At 39.8% G+C, this 15,916-nt stretch overlaps 1 protein-coding gene across 7 annotated transcripts in view; it reads left to right on the forward strand.

Moving 5' to 3' along the window:
- The window catches only part of ARMC8 (armadillo repeat containing 8), a 213,783-nt gene extending 198,255 nt beyond the window's left edge, over positions 1-15,528 (forward strand). For 6 of the 7 annotated variants that reach the window (XM_032763603.2, XM_075068605.1, XM_075068606.1 and 3 more), the window contains 4 exons: positions 1,975-2,070; positions 8,372-8,444; positions 10,877-10,970; positions 12,159-15,528. In XM_032763603.2, coding sequence (XP_032619494.1) covers positions 1,975-2,070; positions 8,372-8,444; positions 10,877-10,970; positions 12,159-12,192 — 297 coding nt within the window. In that variant the 3' untranslated portion in view covers positions 12,193-15,528. The remainder of the gene's footprint in view (positions 1-1,974; positions 2,071-8,371; positions 8,445-10,876; positions 10,971-12,158) is intronic. The other variant, XR_012656387.1, reaches the window with a different exon arrangement.
- The last annotated feature ends 388 nt before the right edge of the window (positions 15,529-15,916 follow it).

The following is a 15,916-nucleotide window of genomic DNA, read 5'->3' on the forward strand; positions in this document are numbered from 1 at the left end:
GGAGTACAGAAATCGATTTAAAGAGCCCTTTATATCGATATAAAGGGCGTTGTAGTGTGGACGGGTACAGCGTTAAATCGATTTAACGCTCTTTAAATCGATTTAAACGCGTAGTGTAGACCAGGCCTCAGAAAACCATGTTCTTGATAACCATCACTTCAGCAAGGAGGATATGTGAGCTGCAGGGCCTCATGGCTGAGCTGCCTTACACTCAGTACTCCAAGGGCAAGATAATACTGCAACCACATCCAAAGTTCTTATCCAAAGTGGTCTCTGTTTCATCTGAATCAGACAGTATATTTACCTGTTTTTCCCTAAGCCATGCTCTTCCCCGGCAGAACCACGCCTACATACTCTGAATATCAGGCAATGTCTAGACCAGACTTTGTGTTTCACCTCTGCTATTCGTGCTATATGCAGACCGCATGGAAGGGCAAACGATCTCTGCACAGATCATCTCTAGATGAATAACATCCTGTATCAAGGCTGCATATGAGATGGCTTTGGCTATGCCTCCTCAGCAAATATGGGCTCACTCCACAAGAGCATAAGTGATATCGATAGTGTTCCATGGTGACATTTCCACACTGGACATTTGGAGAGTAGCCACATGGTCTCCATAGGAAATTAGATTTGTTAGTCATAATAGTCCATGCTGGCTATTCTCATAATGCTATTATTCTCTAGGTGCTCACAAATGGATTGTTTAATCATTTGTTCCAGTATCTTCCCAGATATCAATGGCTGACTGGTCTTTAAATCCCTGGGTGCTCTTTGTTTCCCCTTTTTAAACATAGGTACCATGTTTTCCCTTCTCCTGTCCTCTGAGTCCTCAACTGTCCTCCATAAGTTCTTGAAGATCATCACTAATGGTTCTGAGATTATTTCAGCTAATTCCTTAAGTACCCCAGGATAAATCATAGAAGATTGAGGTTGGAAGAGACCTCAGGAGATCATCTAGTCCATCTTCATCAGGCCTTGCTGACTTGAATACATCTAAATTATCGAAAAAGTCTTTAACCTGGTCTTTCTCTATTTTGGCCTAGGTTCCTTTCCACTTGTGATTAATATTAATTGTGTTGCGTATCTGGTCACTGTTACCCTTCTTAGTGAGGACTGAAGCAAAATAGGCATTAAACACCTCAGCCTTTTGATGTCATAAATTATTAGCTCCCCTTTCCAGCTAAATTAAGGATCTACACTTTCTTTCGTCGTTTTCTTGATCCTAATGTATTTAAAGTACCTCTTCTTGCCTTTTATGTCCCTGATAGGTGAAACTCATTTTGTGCTGAGCCTTTCTTATTTTTGTCCCTACATGCTTCTGCTATTCTTTTGTACTGCTCCATAGCAATTCATCCACTTTTTGTAAGATTCCTTTTTGATTTTCAGGTCACTAAAAAGCTCCTTATGGAGCCATATTGGCCTCTTATTATTCTTCCTGTCTTTCCTTTGCATTGGGATAGTTTGTAGTTGTGCCTTTGCTATTGTTTGCTTAAGAAACTGCCAGCGCTCCTGAATTCTGTTTTTCCTTAACTTCTTTCCCTTGGGACGTTACCTATCAGTTCTATGATTTTTAATCTGCTTTTTTGAAGTCTGTTGTCCTTATTCTGCTGCTCTCACTCCTTCCTTTCCTTAGAATCATTAAATCTATCATTTCATTATCACTTTCACCTTCCACCTTCAGATTTGTTACAGGTTCCTCCCTCATGATCAGAATCAAGTCTAAAATGGCTATCCCCGATGACTATGATTGTTCTATTAGTGTGGTTTAGTCAAGAACTCGGGACTAAATTCTCTGCTGACATACCACCATTGGAGGCAATGGCACTGAGCCAACAGAGTACTTGATCCTCAGTGTGACAATCTGGAAACTCCAGATTCTGATAAAGAACTGTTCACCATGAAAGGATGGAACTGTCAGGAAAGCTATGATTCATAGATGTACTGCAAATGACAACTTTCTCTCTTTTTCAGACATTATGTATACTTACCAACATAGCAGATGGAACAACAGCAAAAGAACTCATTATGACCAATGATGACATCTTGCAGAAAATTAAGTATTACATGGTATGGGGAATTTCTTTGAAGGGTCTGCCCTCTCCTCTTTGCAGGAGTTGAAAGCGGGTACTCTAACATGGCTTAAAAGTTATACAAATGTCTAGTATTCAGTATCAAACACTTAATTTCTGTGTATCTATCTGTACAGCAAGTATGTGTGTTAGTTCAGTTCAAACACTACATGAAGACAGTGTTAAGGCTGGCGACTCAGTCAAAAGGGAAATTCAAAAATTAAAGCTCCCACAGCAGCCTTACAGTGTGTTAAGGTACACATGTAGCACCGGACAGTAATGGAATGGAAGGTGATTCCACCTTAATTAGGTGTATCTGATAGAGATTTTGATAAATGCTCCCCTTGGGGAAGAGGGAGCTTGGGGTCACAGACTCCAATCCTCCAGATCTCAGGCAGCTGCAGGAAAAGGAAGCTGCATCCTAGTAGCAGGCTAACCCATGTTTAGTGCTGTTTGGCTTCCCCCTTTCCATAGGCAGCAAGATCCCTTTGGCTCCCAGGCCTTTCCAGCCTATTTAATGTTAATGTTTTATTGTACAAAACAAGAAGCCCCATCTTTGCATCCTGGGCACTTCTGACATTTATATAAACAGGGTAAATTAAAAAAGAAACAGCAAACCCAAAACACAATAATACCAAATAACCAGCAGCACAAAGCAATAACCCAAATGTCCATGCAGGGTGGATAAAATCAGTGATTTAAAAAAAAATCGGATTTTTTTTAATTAAATCAGATTTTTTTTATAAAATGCTTTTTGAGGAAAAAACCTAGCTAAAGATAGTTTTAATTAAGATACATTATAGCTCAAAGATATCTCATCATGGAATAGGGATTATAAATTCTAATTCTGTGGTATGAGACAATATAGTCATGTAATATTTAAAAAAAAGTTTGTAAATGAGTTCCAATAGTTCATGGATTAGGGACCCAATTTTATGGGGTTCCAGGTGCTTCTGTATAGATTATTTAGGTAATATTTCTATCCAATGGAACTCAGTGCTCAGTCTAGAAGACACCAACAAAGATGCTTAGTTTTGCAGTTCTCAGACTGTGGATTTGTGTCTCCAGAGATAACATGCTTGTTAACAGCAAAAATCTTTTTAAATAAATGAACAATATATAGAGGTGAGAAATAACAGACCTCAACCCTATTGTCCCTCTGCAAATTTGTGTACACAGAGTCAATCTCTTGCCTCTCTATAAAAGTGCAAAGTTTCAAAAAGTGAATGAATAGAAGATTGTTGGGGGCAGAATAGATCTGGACAAGAAGAAGTCTGGAGATAAATGTGAGATGAGAGGGACAGGCAGCAGAAACAAAAGTGAAACTGTTTGAGCAGCATATTCCAGAAGTCTTGAGGACTTCCTGAGTGTAGCCTTCATTGATTTGAGATCTGCCATACCATTCTCTCACTAGAAGGGAAAACCTGTAATGGCAGCAGGCCGTAAAAGAGACCCAGTTTGGGAATATTTTAATGAAGTTCCTCTGCCTGTGGGTAAGATAAGCATGCATGCAAAATGCAAACAGTGCAACCAAGAAATGCAAGACCTGGTTGCCCAAATGAAACAACATCATGAGAAGTGTTCCTTATCAGGAGGAAGCTGCGTTGAAGATGATGAAAGGTACCTGTTTGAACATGCAGAATCTTCAGGTTGGTGAACTTTTTTATTTCATACTTCTTTCTTTAGGACTGCCTGTCTTCCTTCTGGACTAGTCTTGAATTTTCATGTTTGAGCAAAAAATATAGTAATTACTCTATTTTAGATGCAGTTGTAATAAAAAATAAATAGCTGAAATAGGCAGATCTTCCTTTTATAATTTCACCTTTAAAGTAGTACTGAGTGTCAGTGAATGCAATGCGTAATACTAAATGAGCAGTATGGTGGTAATAATTAAATAACTGCATTGACTTATTTTGTTTAGGAGAATCCGTCCTCAACACACAGAATTCTGAAAACTATCCACCATCAAGATCACCATCATTTTCTATAGTTTCAGAGTTATCTGCCAATGATAGTGTTTCAGTCACATCATGTATGTTACACAGCCACAGTATATCATCTGTAGCAGAAATGATAAAAAAATCTCCATCATCCAGAAACAACCATACATAAGTTCATGATAGGAACCAGCAGATTACAAAAAGAGTTAATTGATGAAAAAATCGCCCAGTTTGCTTATGCAACAAACTCTCCTTTTCGTATGACTGAGAACCCACACTTCATTAACATGGTCCACTCATTAAGACCAGGATACAGTCCACCGAACAGAGCAGATGTTGCAGGCAAATTCCTGGATGCAGTGTATGAAAGAGAAATGGAGCAGTGTGCAAAAGGTCTAAGGGTGAAATTGTTAACCTTAGTTTTAATGAGTGGAGCAATGTCAACAATGATCTAATCACATCAGCCACGCCATCAGGGGCTCGTTCACCTGCACATCTACCAACGTGATATATGCCGCCATGTGCCAGCAATGCCCCCCTGCCATGTACATTGGCCAAACCGAACAGTCTCTACGCAAAAGAATAAATGGACACAAATCTGACATCAGGAATCATAACATTCAAAAACCAGTGGGAGAACACTTCAGCCTTCAACCATCAGTGACAGACTGAAGGTGGCAATTTTGCAAACAAAAAAAACTTCACAAAACGACTCCGAAGAGAGACGCTGAACTCGAATAATATGCAAATTAGATACAATTAACTCAGGCCCTAAACAGAGACTGGGAATGGTTTGGTCATACACTAATTGAATCTATTTCCCTGTGTTAATTCTCCTCTCACATCCAATTCTATGGTCATCTTACTTTATCACTTAAAAATTTTTGCTCTGCTGATTAGATAGCTCATCTCAATTGATTAGACCTTACCTTTGGATGCAGAACTTCACTTTTCATGTTCTTTGTATGTATAAATATCTTCTGTCTGTGTGTTCCATTCTGTGCATCCGAAGAAGTGAGCTGTAGCTCATGAAAGCTCATGCTGAAATAAATTTGTTAGTCTCTAAGGTGCCACAAGTACTCCTGTTCTTTTTGCACAATGATCCTGTTGTACGTGCTTGTGTGACAACAGAAGAAGGGAATATCTTCCTTATAGAAACAATTGATAACATCAGGAAATGCACACAACAGCAGAATACTTACAAGAAGTAGTAGTAAAAGCTATAACAAACTGAAAAAAAATTCAAATGTCTAGTATGCAGCTTCATCACAGACAATGCTGCAAATGTATCCAAAATGAGAAGAAATTTAGACGAGAGTGAAGAGAGTGGCAAGCCATAACATACAGTTACAGTGCTCATTTGATGCACCACCTAGCCAAAGACTTCAGTGTTTCAGAAATAAAGGCTGATGTTGTTGAAATTGCAAAATGCTCCTGTAACAACCACTTTGCAGCAACTGCTCTGAAAAAAGTGAGAGGAACCAAGCTAACTCTCCCACAAGACATGCGACAGAACTCAGTAAGTGACTGTTTTGAGCACTATATCAAGAACTGGCCTAATCTGATGACAGATTATATCAGAATATATCAAGAACTGGCCTAATCTGATGAAGAAAACTGTGAAAAAATAGATGGCACTGTCACAGCCAAAGTTCTCAGCATTGGGCTTAAGAGAAATGTTGAACACATACTGAGTACCCTGAAGCCTATTTCTGTAGCCTTGAAAAAAATGCAGGGGAAATGGCTGTTTTATTGCTGACACTGTTGAAATTTGGAAGGAACTGAGTGAGATCTTAAAAAGAGAAATATGCAATGACAGAGTTAAATTACAAGCATTAAAAAAATGAATGGGACAAGCACTATCTCCAGCTCATTTTCTTGCAAATATTCTCCATACTCAGTACCAAGGTCAAACGTTAACTGCTGAAGAAGAGGAGTTGGCTGCGACATGGACATCCAGCAATCATCCCTCCATAATGACAACTATAATAAACTTCAGAGCTAAGGGTGAACCATTCAAGAAATACATGTTTGCTGATGATATTTTAAAGAAAGTCACACCAGGGAACTGGTGGAAGTCACTTAAGCACTTGGATTCTGAGACTGTTGAAGTGATAATCTTGCTTTTAACAGCAGTAGGTTCTTCTGCCGGTGTAGAAAGCATATTTTCTTCCTTTGGACTAATTCATTCCAAATTGAAAAATCATTTGGGACCTGAAAAAGCAGGAAAGCTTGTTTTTCTTTTCTAGATTATGCACAAACAGGAAAATGAAGGTGTAGACGACTGCGTTAGCTGCAGAAGCCAATATTTTAAGTTTCTCATGTTGACCTGGCTGACATAGTCAATTTAATTTTTTTTTAATTTTTCATTTAATTATTTTAGTTAAAAACAACTTTAACAAAAACAAACCTGATTTTAAAAAACTTGAATGTTTAACCAAATGCTTCTTTTGTTAAAATATGATATGTGTGCTGTTTGAAGAAAAAAATTCAGAATAGATAACGTTGTAGTTTCAGTTAAATAAAACAATTTAAATGTCTGTCTGGTGGTGATATCCTCCGAATGCAGCATGGCAGGAAGATCCTCCAAATATTAATGATCAACCTGTTGAACTGGAGATAGTTCACCTCCCAATGACTTCATAAATATCTGCTTCAGTTACCTTTGGTAAATGAAATAACCAAACAATCATTCATTTTCTGATATAGCTGTAAAACTAATCTAAAAGTTTTCAGAATAAATCACGGTTAAAAAATGTATAGTGTGTACCTTTTAAAAATGAAACCTACATTTATCTGAGTTGTGAAGAATATGTATTAAGGTTATAATAACCAACAAGAATACATTTTTATGTAGAAATCCATGATGAAATAGAGGCTTCCTGACTAGTGATTTAAATCAAATCCACCCTGTCCCCATGTCACCCCTAGCAAGACTAGCCTTCAACAGCCCTGAAAAGGAGTGCCTTGCAGTATGGCCTGAAGAACAACAGATTCAGGCTTGTTCAGACTCCGTTGCATGTCCTTTAGCTGAGGCGATCATGGACTCCAGTGTTGGTTTGTTATCCTGCCTGTGTGGTGTTAACACTGATCTGTACCCCTCTCATTGAGATAGATAGAGATGAGTTCATACCTTTGCTACCTCTCTTGGGGTAGGTCAATGGTTTTCAGACTTTTTAGGCTCCTTTTAATATAGTCTGCTGCATACCCCCATCTGAGGTAAGCAGAGGCGATATGTGGCGGGGCATGCAGGGTCATGTCCCTCCCCCCAGATTTCTGCCTTCCATTTAGCAACAGCTTCTGGAGGTTTTCAAACTGGGAGGTGTGAGACAAGTAGGGGAAGAGGGAGTAGCAATGCCAAGTGGTTCAGGCCAGCCCCACACAGCAGGGCTCAGGGAGGGAGTGTCACCTGGACCCCCGACTCACCTTAGTGGGCTTCCAAACCTGTTTGAGTTGGGGGGTGCAACAGAAAATTGTAACTCAAATGGGGAGCTCAGCGCAAAAAGTTTGGTGTCTGCACCCTCCTTAGCCTGCTCGGTTTCGCACATGGAAGGGGCTGCTCAACCTGCAGTCACATGACCCCATCATGTGCTCCATGAACTCATTATTAAAGGGGCAACAGAGGCTTGAAACAGAGTGAAGGGATGTGTGTCTGAGCCCCAGGACCAACACTTTGTTACACAACCAGTTCAGCAGAGAAATCTAAATAGAAATGTTCCCCCAACACCTATTAAAGACCAGGCTAGTTGCTATAGGGATGAGGGCACACAGTCTGTGCATAGCTGTCCTTCCACTTGGTGCCTCTTGAACCACAGGCCACGGCAGAATCAAAACAAATATTTTATAACTGTATTGAAAAGAACTTGGTGGTATCTCAAGACAACAGAAACACAGCAGTCCTGAGGAAACCCCAGCTGTTAACAGACTCATCCCAGCTGCCTGAGAGTGAGAGTCTGGAAATAGAAAGCAAGTCTGAGGACAACACAGTTATGCTCAGGAGCAGTGTGGCTGGTACAATCTTCCTGATGACCTATAGGCTGGACTGGACTGGACTGGTTGCCAGATGAGAGAGTGTCAGCAGCAAGGCCTCTTGGCTTCATGGTTAGTGTAGTGAGTGTAACAGTGTCTACAGTATGGTGAAGGTAGAATCTGTTTTGAAATCAAGGATAAAGTAACTCTCCATTCAAAGAACACTGTACCTGACTGCCCTATAGCAGTAATGTCTTTGGTGCCGATCGTGGTTGAGGAATCGCCCATGTTTTTTACCTCAGTCCTTAAGTGAATGTTAGAAAATGTACATCTACAAAGTTTTGTGATATTTAGCTTCTGAAACTCCAAAAATTCTGTTTCTATATTCAGAGTCATTCGAATGCTAAACTTCAGCTTGCTGCCATGTTTTGCATATCTAATCTCATATGGAATGAAGAAGAAGGTAAGAGACTCTCATACTTTTATGTATTGTCTTGGACAGAAAGTATTGTCAAAACAAAATCCTTTCAAGGGAGAGAATGGCAAATGTTAGGTAGTACAATGGGACTCAGTCTTGACTACGTATGCCCTATACAAGCACAGTGGAATACAGTCCATGCCCCAGTGAGCTTTAGGTCTAGATGCAAGATGCAGCAAGTGATTATGATAGACAATAAGGAGGCTGCGGGAGGGAGGGCAATGAGACTAAGATCCCAGCTGGTCGCTGTGACGCTGCTTAATGATTCCTGAAGGGCAACACAAATCGGGGATGCTTTGTGCACCCACATTATGGACTTGCATGACCCAATGGAAGATGGAGAATATGCGTTTATGAATGTGATTTGTACAGGATTTGCAGTAAATGAGGTATTGCCATTATCACTTAATGAAATGGGGTGGGGGGAGAATTGATTGCCATCCATTGTACTTGTGAATGATATAGCTGCTTATGCAGTGGAGAGTGGGGGCCAAGAACCTGTGAATTTATAGTATTGCTTGAGTAGATGAATGTTTTGAGAAACAGTGTTTGGACACAATTTACAGGTTACCCCTTATTGTTTTCCTTTATTGTTTAAAATATACGTTATATGATATATGGTGCAGTAATGGTAATAAAATCCACAGTTAGTGGATACATGATTCTTCCTGCAGTTTGTAATAAATTTTGCATTGGTTCATAGACCGGAAATCCCTCCCATCCCTATATTAACAACAACAAACATGGAGCCAGAAACTGACCAGGCTGAGGGGCTACTGCCTCTTGCTTCTGCTGCCAGTTGTGTGGCAGGCTGCTCCGCCAGGATGGCATCAAATAGCTCCTCTCAGCAGGGACCTAGAATGTGCTGCAAAGCTTCCTCAGGGACTGTCCCAGTTTGGTCACTTCAGCAGCCTTATCTGGTACACAATGAGTCCTTTCCAGTCCTATACTGGATTCGGGGATGAGAAGGTCACCCTCCAAGCTTAACAGGCTGTCGTGAAGCATTTGTGGCTCAGTGCTTGGCACAGTATCCAGCACCCACTCAAGCTGTTTGTAAAAGGGGCAGGATGACAGCAAGTTTCCAGAGTTTCTCATGCCTGGCTTACAGTGGTCACTTTGAGCCGCTTAATCCGCTTTCTCCACTGGTTAACCAGTGAAGCGACTCCCCAGTGCTGCCAGCTTCTTTGCAATTTCCCGGTACTTGTGGTCATTTCTGGAATCCTTGCTGAAGTCAAACTGTATGTTTACCTTGCACAAGCGATTAACCAAAATCAGACTGTTCCTGTGACCACATAGCAGCACACTTGGCAAAGGACTTCTGCGTGGCCACTACAAACTCAGGAGAAGGTTCACTCTGCTTGCAGCTCAGTGGTCGGAATAAAATGGAAGGGTTAAATGCTGAGCACCTGTACTTTACCCAGAGGGGTGGCTTCCATTGCCTGAGAGTTGATTGGCCAGTCTTGGGATAAAAATCACAGAGAACACCATCCCATGGGAGTGTTGAGTAGCATTAATGGACTCTCAGGACCTGAGTCTGGGAGGCCCGGGCCCAAGCTGTTTCTAAATTGCAAAATGATGGCATTTGGACCCAAGTCATTGCAGGACCTGGGCTCAAACCCTTCACCCCGTAGGGTCCTGGGCTTGGGCCGGATCAAACAGAATTATGTATTAGACGGGAAGGGGGTTTGGGCTTGAGCCTGAGTCTAAGCTCGGGCTTACATTGCAGTACAGACATATCCTATGAATTAGGAGTTGGAAGGCCATGGAGTTGCACAGCAGGAAATGGGAGCAGTGCTGGGGGGAGGGGGAGAGAGTGGAGATGGAATTGGGAGAGAATGACTCTTAGATTGGTGGTTACATTCTCTAAATCTGCTGTCGTGTTCCTCAACAAGGAGACTTATTTTTGTAGTTTGATCTCCCACTCTCCTGCTAAGTAATTTGAGAATGTGGAGCATCAGGAACAAATCTCACTTCAGCATGTAAAACTTCACGCTGTATTTCCAGCATTCTGTTTTCCTGTATTAGCTTGTGTTGTACTCTGAGTGCTAGAAGTTTCTCTGTAACAAGTTTTCAGCTAAATACACCCAGTATCAGAGACAGAGTTGGAAAGGAAGAAGCCAATCAGAGTCAAACTCCTTACTTTATAATAAAATCGCTTAAGGTTCTTGCCTGTTTAATTTTTTCTGATTTATTCATGTGAAAAAATTGAAGGGGAAAAAATGTAGTAGCTTCTTCCAAAAGGAAAAGACAGAGCAGCCATAGGTTAAGTAGATTTAAAGGGCTTCTTAGCACAGCATTTTATTTGCATCCACATATTATATCCCCTCATAGCACATACCTGTCTCCAATTCTTTTTTATCATTTTTAATAAATCACTTGTTTGATATTATACTCTATAATATGATTTATTTTTTTAGGTTCACAGGAACGCCAAGATAAACTACGAGATATCGGAATAGTAGATATTCTACACAAACTGAGTCAGTCATCAGATTCAAATCTTTGTGACAAGTAAGTGTAAAAGAACCCCCAAAATAGGGATCAAAGGGAATTCTGTGCCTTTTAAAAAAAATACATCTTGTTTTGAAAGCATTTGGATTACAGAGAAATACACAAGACAGTGCTGCATGCACAAGACAGGCCTTTTTGTACATTTGTGTCTGACTTTCCCTTTACATTGACGAGTCCTGCCACATATGAATAAAATATGATATTCATCTTATTTGAAGAATGCTTGCTAAGTAGGATTTATGACAAGTCCTAAGGCAGGACAGACGCCAAGAAGGTTATCCCCTCATACATTATCTCCCTCCTCAAAAACAGCAGTACACATTGACACAACATTAGCACTTTTCCAGTATTCCATGTTTTACTAAAAATTAAGGAGATTTCAGGATCCTCAGCTAATTTTTTTTTTTTAATTTTGAATATAATGTATCCACTCTTGCAGATTTAATGTGTAACTTTAGTAGTATGCAGTGTTGTAGGCATGTCAGCCCCAGGATATTAGAGAGACATGCTGGGTGAGGTAATATATTTTATTGGATGAACTTCTGTTGGGTGAGACAAGCTTTAAACCTTACACAGAACTCTTCTTCAGGCCTGGGAAATGTGCTCAAAGCGTCACAGCTAAACACAAGATGGAACAGTTTGTGTAGCATAAGTAGTTACGTATTTCAAGGGACCATTTAAATACAGCCAAGTTCAAGTTATACATCTAGGAACAAGGAATGCAGCCCATACCTACAGAATGGGGCATTGTATCCTGGAAAGCAATGACTCTGAAAAGGATCTAGGAGTGAGAGTGGGCAGACAACTCAGTATGAGCCACTAGTGCAATCCTGGAGCAAAGAGGGCTTATGCACTCCTTCCATGTTGTCACATTCTGGAGTGCAATCCAGACCAGTGGATTTTAGATCTGGTTGAATGAGTGTTTGGCACTACTCATTGCTCATGTAGCATAAAAGAGTTTTCCTCCTAGATGAAGAAAACAGCACAAATAGCATTAGGCTCTACTTTTGCTGAGAAACCTCAGGCTTTGCCATCTTAACGTATTAATAGTTTAGCCTTTTATTGCCACACTAACAGTTCCTCCCTCACACACTAGCCTTGTGCACAGAATGTCATATGAGATTCTCCAGCGGGTGTTTGTTTTTTGAAGTCCAGATTCAATGGTTAATGGAATATTTGTGATTTCAGGGCGAAGACAGCACTCCAGCAGTATCTTGCATGATCAAAGACTGAGTGAATCTTTGGACACCCTTCGTGTGTTTAAGGACTAAAAGGAAATAGCCTCAACTGATTCCTTATATTTGCACAAGTCACCTTGGGCTGCATTTCTCTCAGGTGCAGGGAGCTGCTTTGCAGAAACAGTTTAGGTGATCAGGTCTCCAATGCACTTGAACTTCCTTGAGGTAGTTCTTTACTCAGAGGACTATTGTAGGGGGGTTTGTTTTTGTGTTTTTTCCTGAGCTACCTGGACTCTCTAATAGAACAATCAATCATCATTTTCTTTTGGGCCTACAATTTTCTGCTTTTGCTGCAGCCTGCGTGTGTGTTTGGGTGTATGTGTGAGTGTGATACCTCAGAATTTTGTTTTCCTTTTTTGTGTGAAAATCTTTCTACACATTTTCAAGGGTTAACCATTGTTTGCTGTATGAATAATTAATTATATACAGTTTGAATGAAATGTTATTTAAAAAAACACACTGTATTCCTTAAAGTTTATTTTGAATTTTGAACAGATGAATGTTTTTAAGTAAAACATATGCATTCTGAACCTAAGCTTAACTTATATTCCTTTTTGAAGAGAAAAATTGAGGAATACAGTAGACTCAAATAACAGCTAGCACATTCTGTGCTATGAAAAAAATCGAAGAGATAGCATTTTACTGCCCCGCAATCAACAGGTACTGATGTCATTTTCAGCTCAGCAGAATAGGTCAAAAGGTTTGTTTGGGGTTTCTAAATTTTTAGAAGACAAGGGTAGACTCTCACTCTCACCAATTGTATAAGTGTTGTGTTGATCTTCTGCCAAAAAGAAATAGGTGGATGTAATATCAGCACTGGCTTGGGGGAATGAGCCTATTGCTATGAAATCCAAGATCTTGCTGAGATTATTGCTGAAAGGTTGGTTTGTCTCAGTGATAAGGAACACCAGCTGACTGTGACACCAAGATACATCACAGGTAGCAGCATGTTGCAAGACTTGTACTTTCAAGATACCAAGCGGGCCTGGCATGTTATGTCTTAAGGGACTTGTTTGGTCATACCTATACCTCCAGATTCAGTTCACTGCTCTATAAAATATTTCTCCATAATATTAGCTTAATAGGTTAGATTACAGGAGAATGGACATGTTATTAGAAAATTATCTCCCAGTGACATTGCTATAGTAATAGCAATATATACAGACATATCCAGGAATTCATATACATGGATAATACCCCAGATTTTATTGTATTTAAAGGATCAGGTTATCAAAACCTGGCCTCTGTCTGTGTGCCTACAATTTGTGGGCACCTAAAATTGTGGCTTTAGTTATTTGTAGAAACAGCATTTACCTTTCTCATTGCAATCAGATACTTGGACTATTAAAAAGCTGGAATTATGACTGACTAAATTGTGATGAAATATTGTATCTGCAGGAATTCATATCCACTGAACTGTGGGCAGGGAAAGGGAAAACCATTTAAGATTATGCTGAAAATCAGACCCTGCATTATTACTGAATTCAGCTTCAGGAGTTAAATGTGTGTAGAAAGAAATGAGTGCAGCAAGAAGCTCTCCCAGACTGCAATTCAGGGTTACTACTTTCCTCTTGCAGTACATTTACCATCTGCTTCCTGGTTTTCAGTTTAGAGAATGGCGTTAATAGAGTCAAAATCCCCACACACTATGTCTACTTAGCACTAAAGGGCAAACTGAAGAATTCAACTCTACCTTAAAAATCTCCTTTTGCAGTCTGAGCTTCAGGTCGAAAGGACAGGACTGTAACTTGACTAACCAGTTTTCAAAAATGTAATCTCAAACCTTTATCCTTTATTTCTAAGCAGTGTCGGATTATAATTGCCTTACTTTTCTGAGTGGTCCTATTAATTTAATGGAAACTATTTGTGTGAGCGAAAGGTGATCACAGTTTGGTCCAGAGTTTGAATGTTATGTATTGTAGCACTTTTACTATTTGGTTGCAAAGGAAAATACAATTTTATATAAGTTTAATGTAATTGTTTTCCCACTCTGAAAATCATATAAAAGTGAGCACCTAACATTTTTTCCAATGTGGACATGGCAATAAGTGAGTGGCCATTTCTTATTATTGCTAAAAGTCTTTGGTAATGGGTCTGCACAGAGAGGCAAGTATAAATATGTGAGAACCTGATAAATATCTAGTATCTCAGAAATAAAAGCCTTATTTAAAAAGTAAAATGAACCATAGTTTTGGTAGCGCTGAGAAAACACTTCCTTGGTTAAACTTTATATACACGTTGGGGGCTAAATTTTCAAAATAGCCTGAGCTTGAACTCTAAATTTACACTCCTGATATTTTGTGCACATATTTTCATATGCTCAAGCTTTTGCATGTCCCTCTACTCACATCTGCAAATCTGAGTTTGTGTTCAAAAAATTGAATGACTAAAATTGTACACAAAAGTGTGCAAATTTAGGTGTGCATGTTTAGAGACTTTTTTTTTTAAATGTGGCCCTAAATGTACCAGAAAACTTAAAAATGATGCTCAGACAATCTGGATACTGCATGGGGGAAAAAGTCAACATTTTCCATAATAGCAAGCTGATAGGTCAAATGTCCAATGAAATAACATTTTTACATTCAGTTAAGCTTTGTGAATAATTTTTGATGTTGCTGTAGGTATGTACAAATAGAAAACATAAATACTGTAAATAAATAAAAAGTATTTACCAGAATATGTTGCTTCTACTGAACTTTATGAAGAAAATTTGTATTTAAAATCTTGACTCAATGTTTTTTGCTCTACAAACTTTCAGATTTTACTTGGAGATTAATACAACACAGAGAGGACAACAGAAAATAATCCTGTACAAATTAGCTAAACCCTACTGGCTTTACTCAGGTAAGGCGTCCCAATAAGACAAGGGATTCCTTGCAAGAGTAAGACCAGCAAGATTTGTTCCATCATAGTTTTTCTTCTACCTTTAATACTGCATCACCCTCTTTCCTCTGGGTCTCCCCCTTCACAGTCATCCCTGTTTCCAATCGTGTATTTATATGATGATAATGAATTGAGTCAGGTGAGCAACTCAGTAAATCATGGAAATTGTTTTGTTTGATTTGTGGCCCTTTTCTGTTTTCCACAAATATTTTATGTCCTGATCTTTCAGCTCCATCTACCTGGCTGGTCATTGCACCTGTGTGAAGTGCCACTGAAGTTAGTGTGGCTGTGGGTGGAACAGGTATTGAGACACATGGATGGAGGTGTAGAAGTGGGGTCCTTGCAAACACATTCACGAGCAGGATTGTTCATAAGTCACCATGAATTTTAAACATATATTAGAGAATATTTGCATAAATCAAATTTTTAACTTTTAAGTTGTGTTTGTATCCAAATCTGATTGTTACACTTTACCTATCAGGGAACAGAAACAGCATAGTGTGACGCATCTATCCAATCAAAGTTAACTAATGTGCCATACGTTATAAATACAGTATGCAGTGTTGTAGCCATGTCAGTCCCAGGATATTAGAGGGACATGATGAGTGAGCTACATTCTCTCTCAGGTGCACGGCTGTGCAGAAAGCTACAAAGGGCTGTGCAGGCTTGCACATTGCACTCGGGCGTGGGGGGTGTTGATGGAGCAGCTTGGGGTGTGCAGGGCTGCGGCAATTCCCAAAGTCCCAGGGCTGTGGTGTGGCAGGGCCAGACACCTCTCCCCCTCCCAACCTCGGGGCTGTGGTGCCGCGGGACCAGACGTCCCAC

The sequence above is a fragment of the Chelonoidis abingdonii genome, chromosome 8, assembly GCF_003597395.2.
Source record: "Chelonoidis abingdonii isolate Lonesome George chromosome 8, CheloAbing_2.0, whole genome shotgun sequence".
Taxonomy (NCBI): domain Eukaryota; kingdom Metazoa; phylum Chordata; order Testudines; family Testudinidae; genus Chelonoidis; species Chelonoidis abingdonii.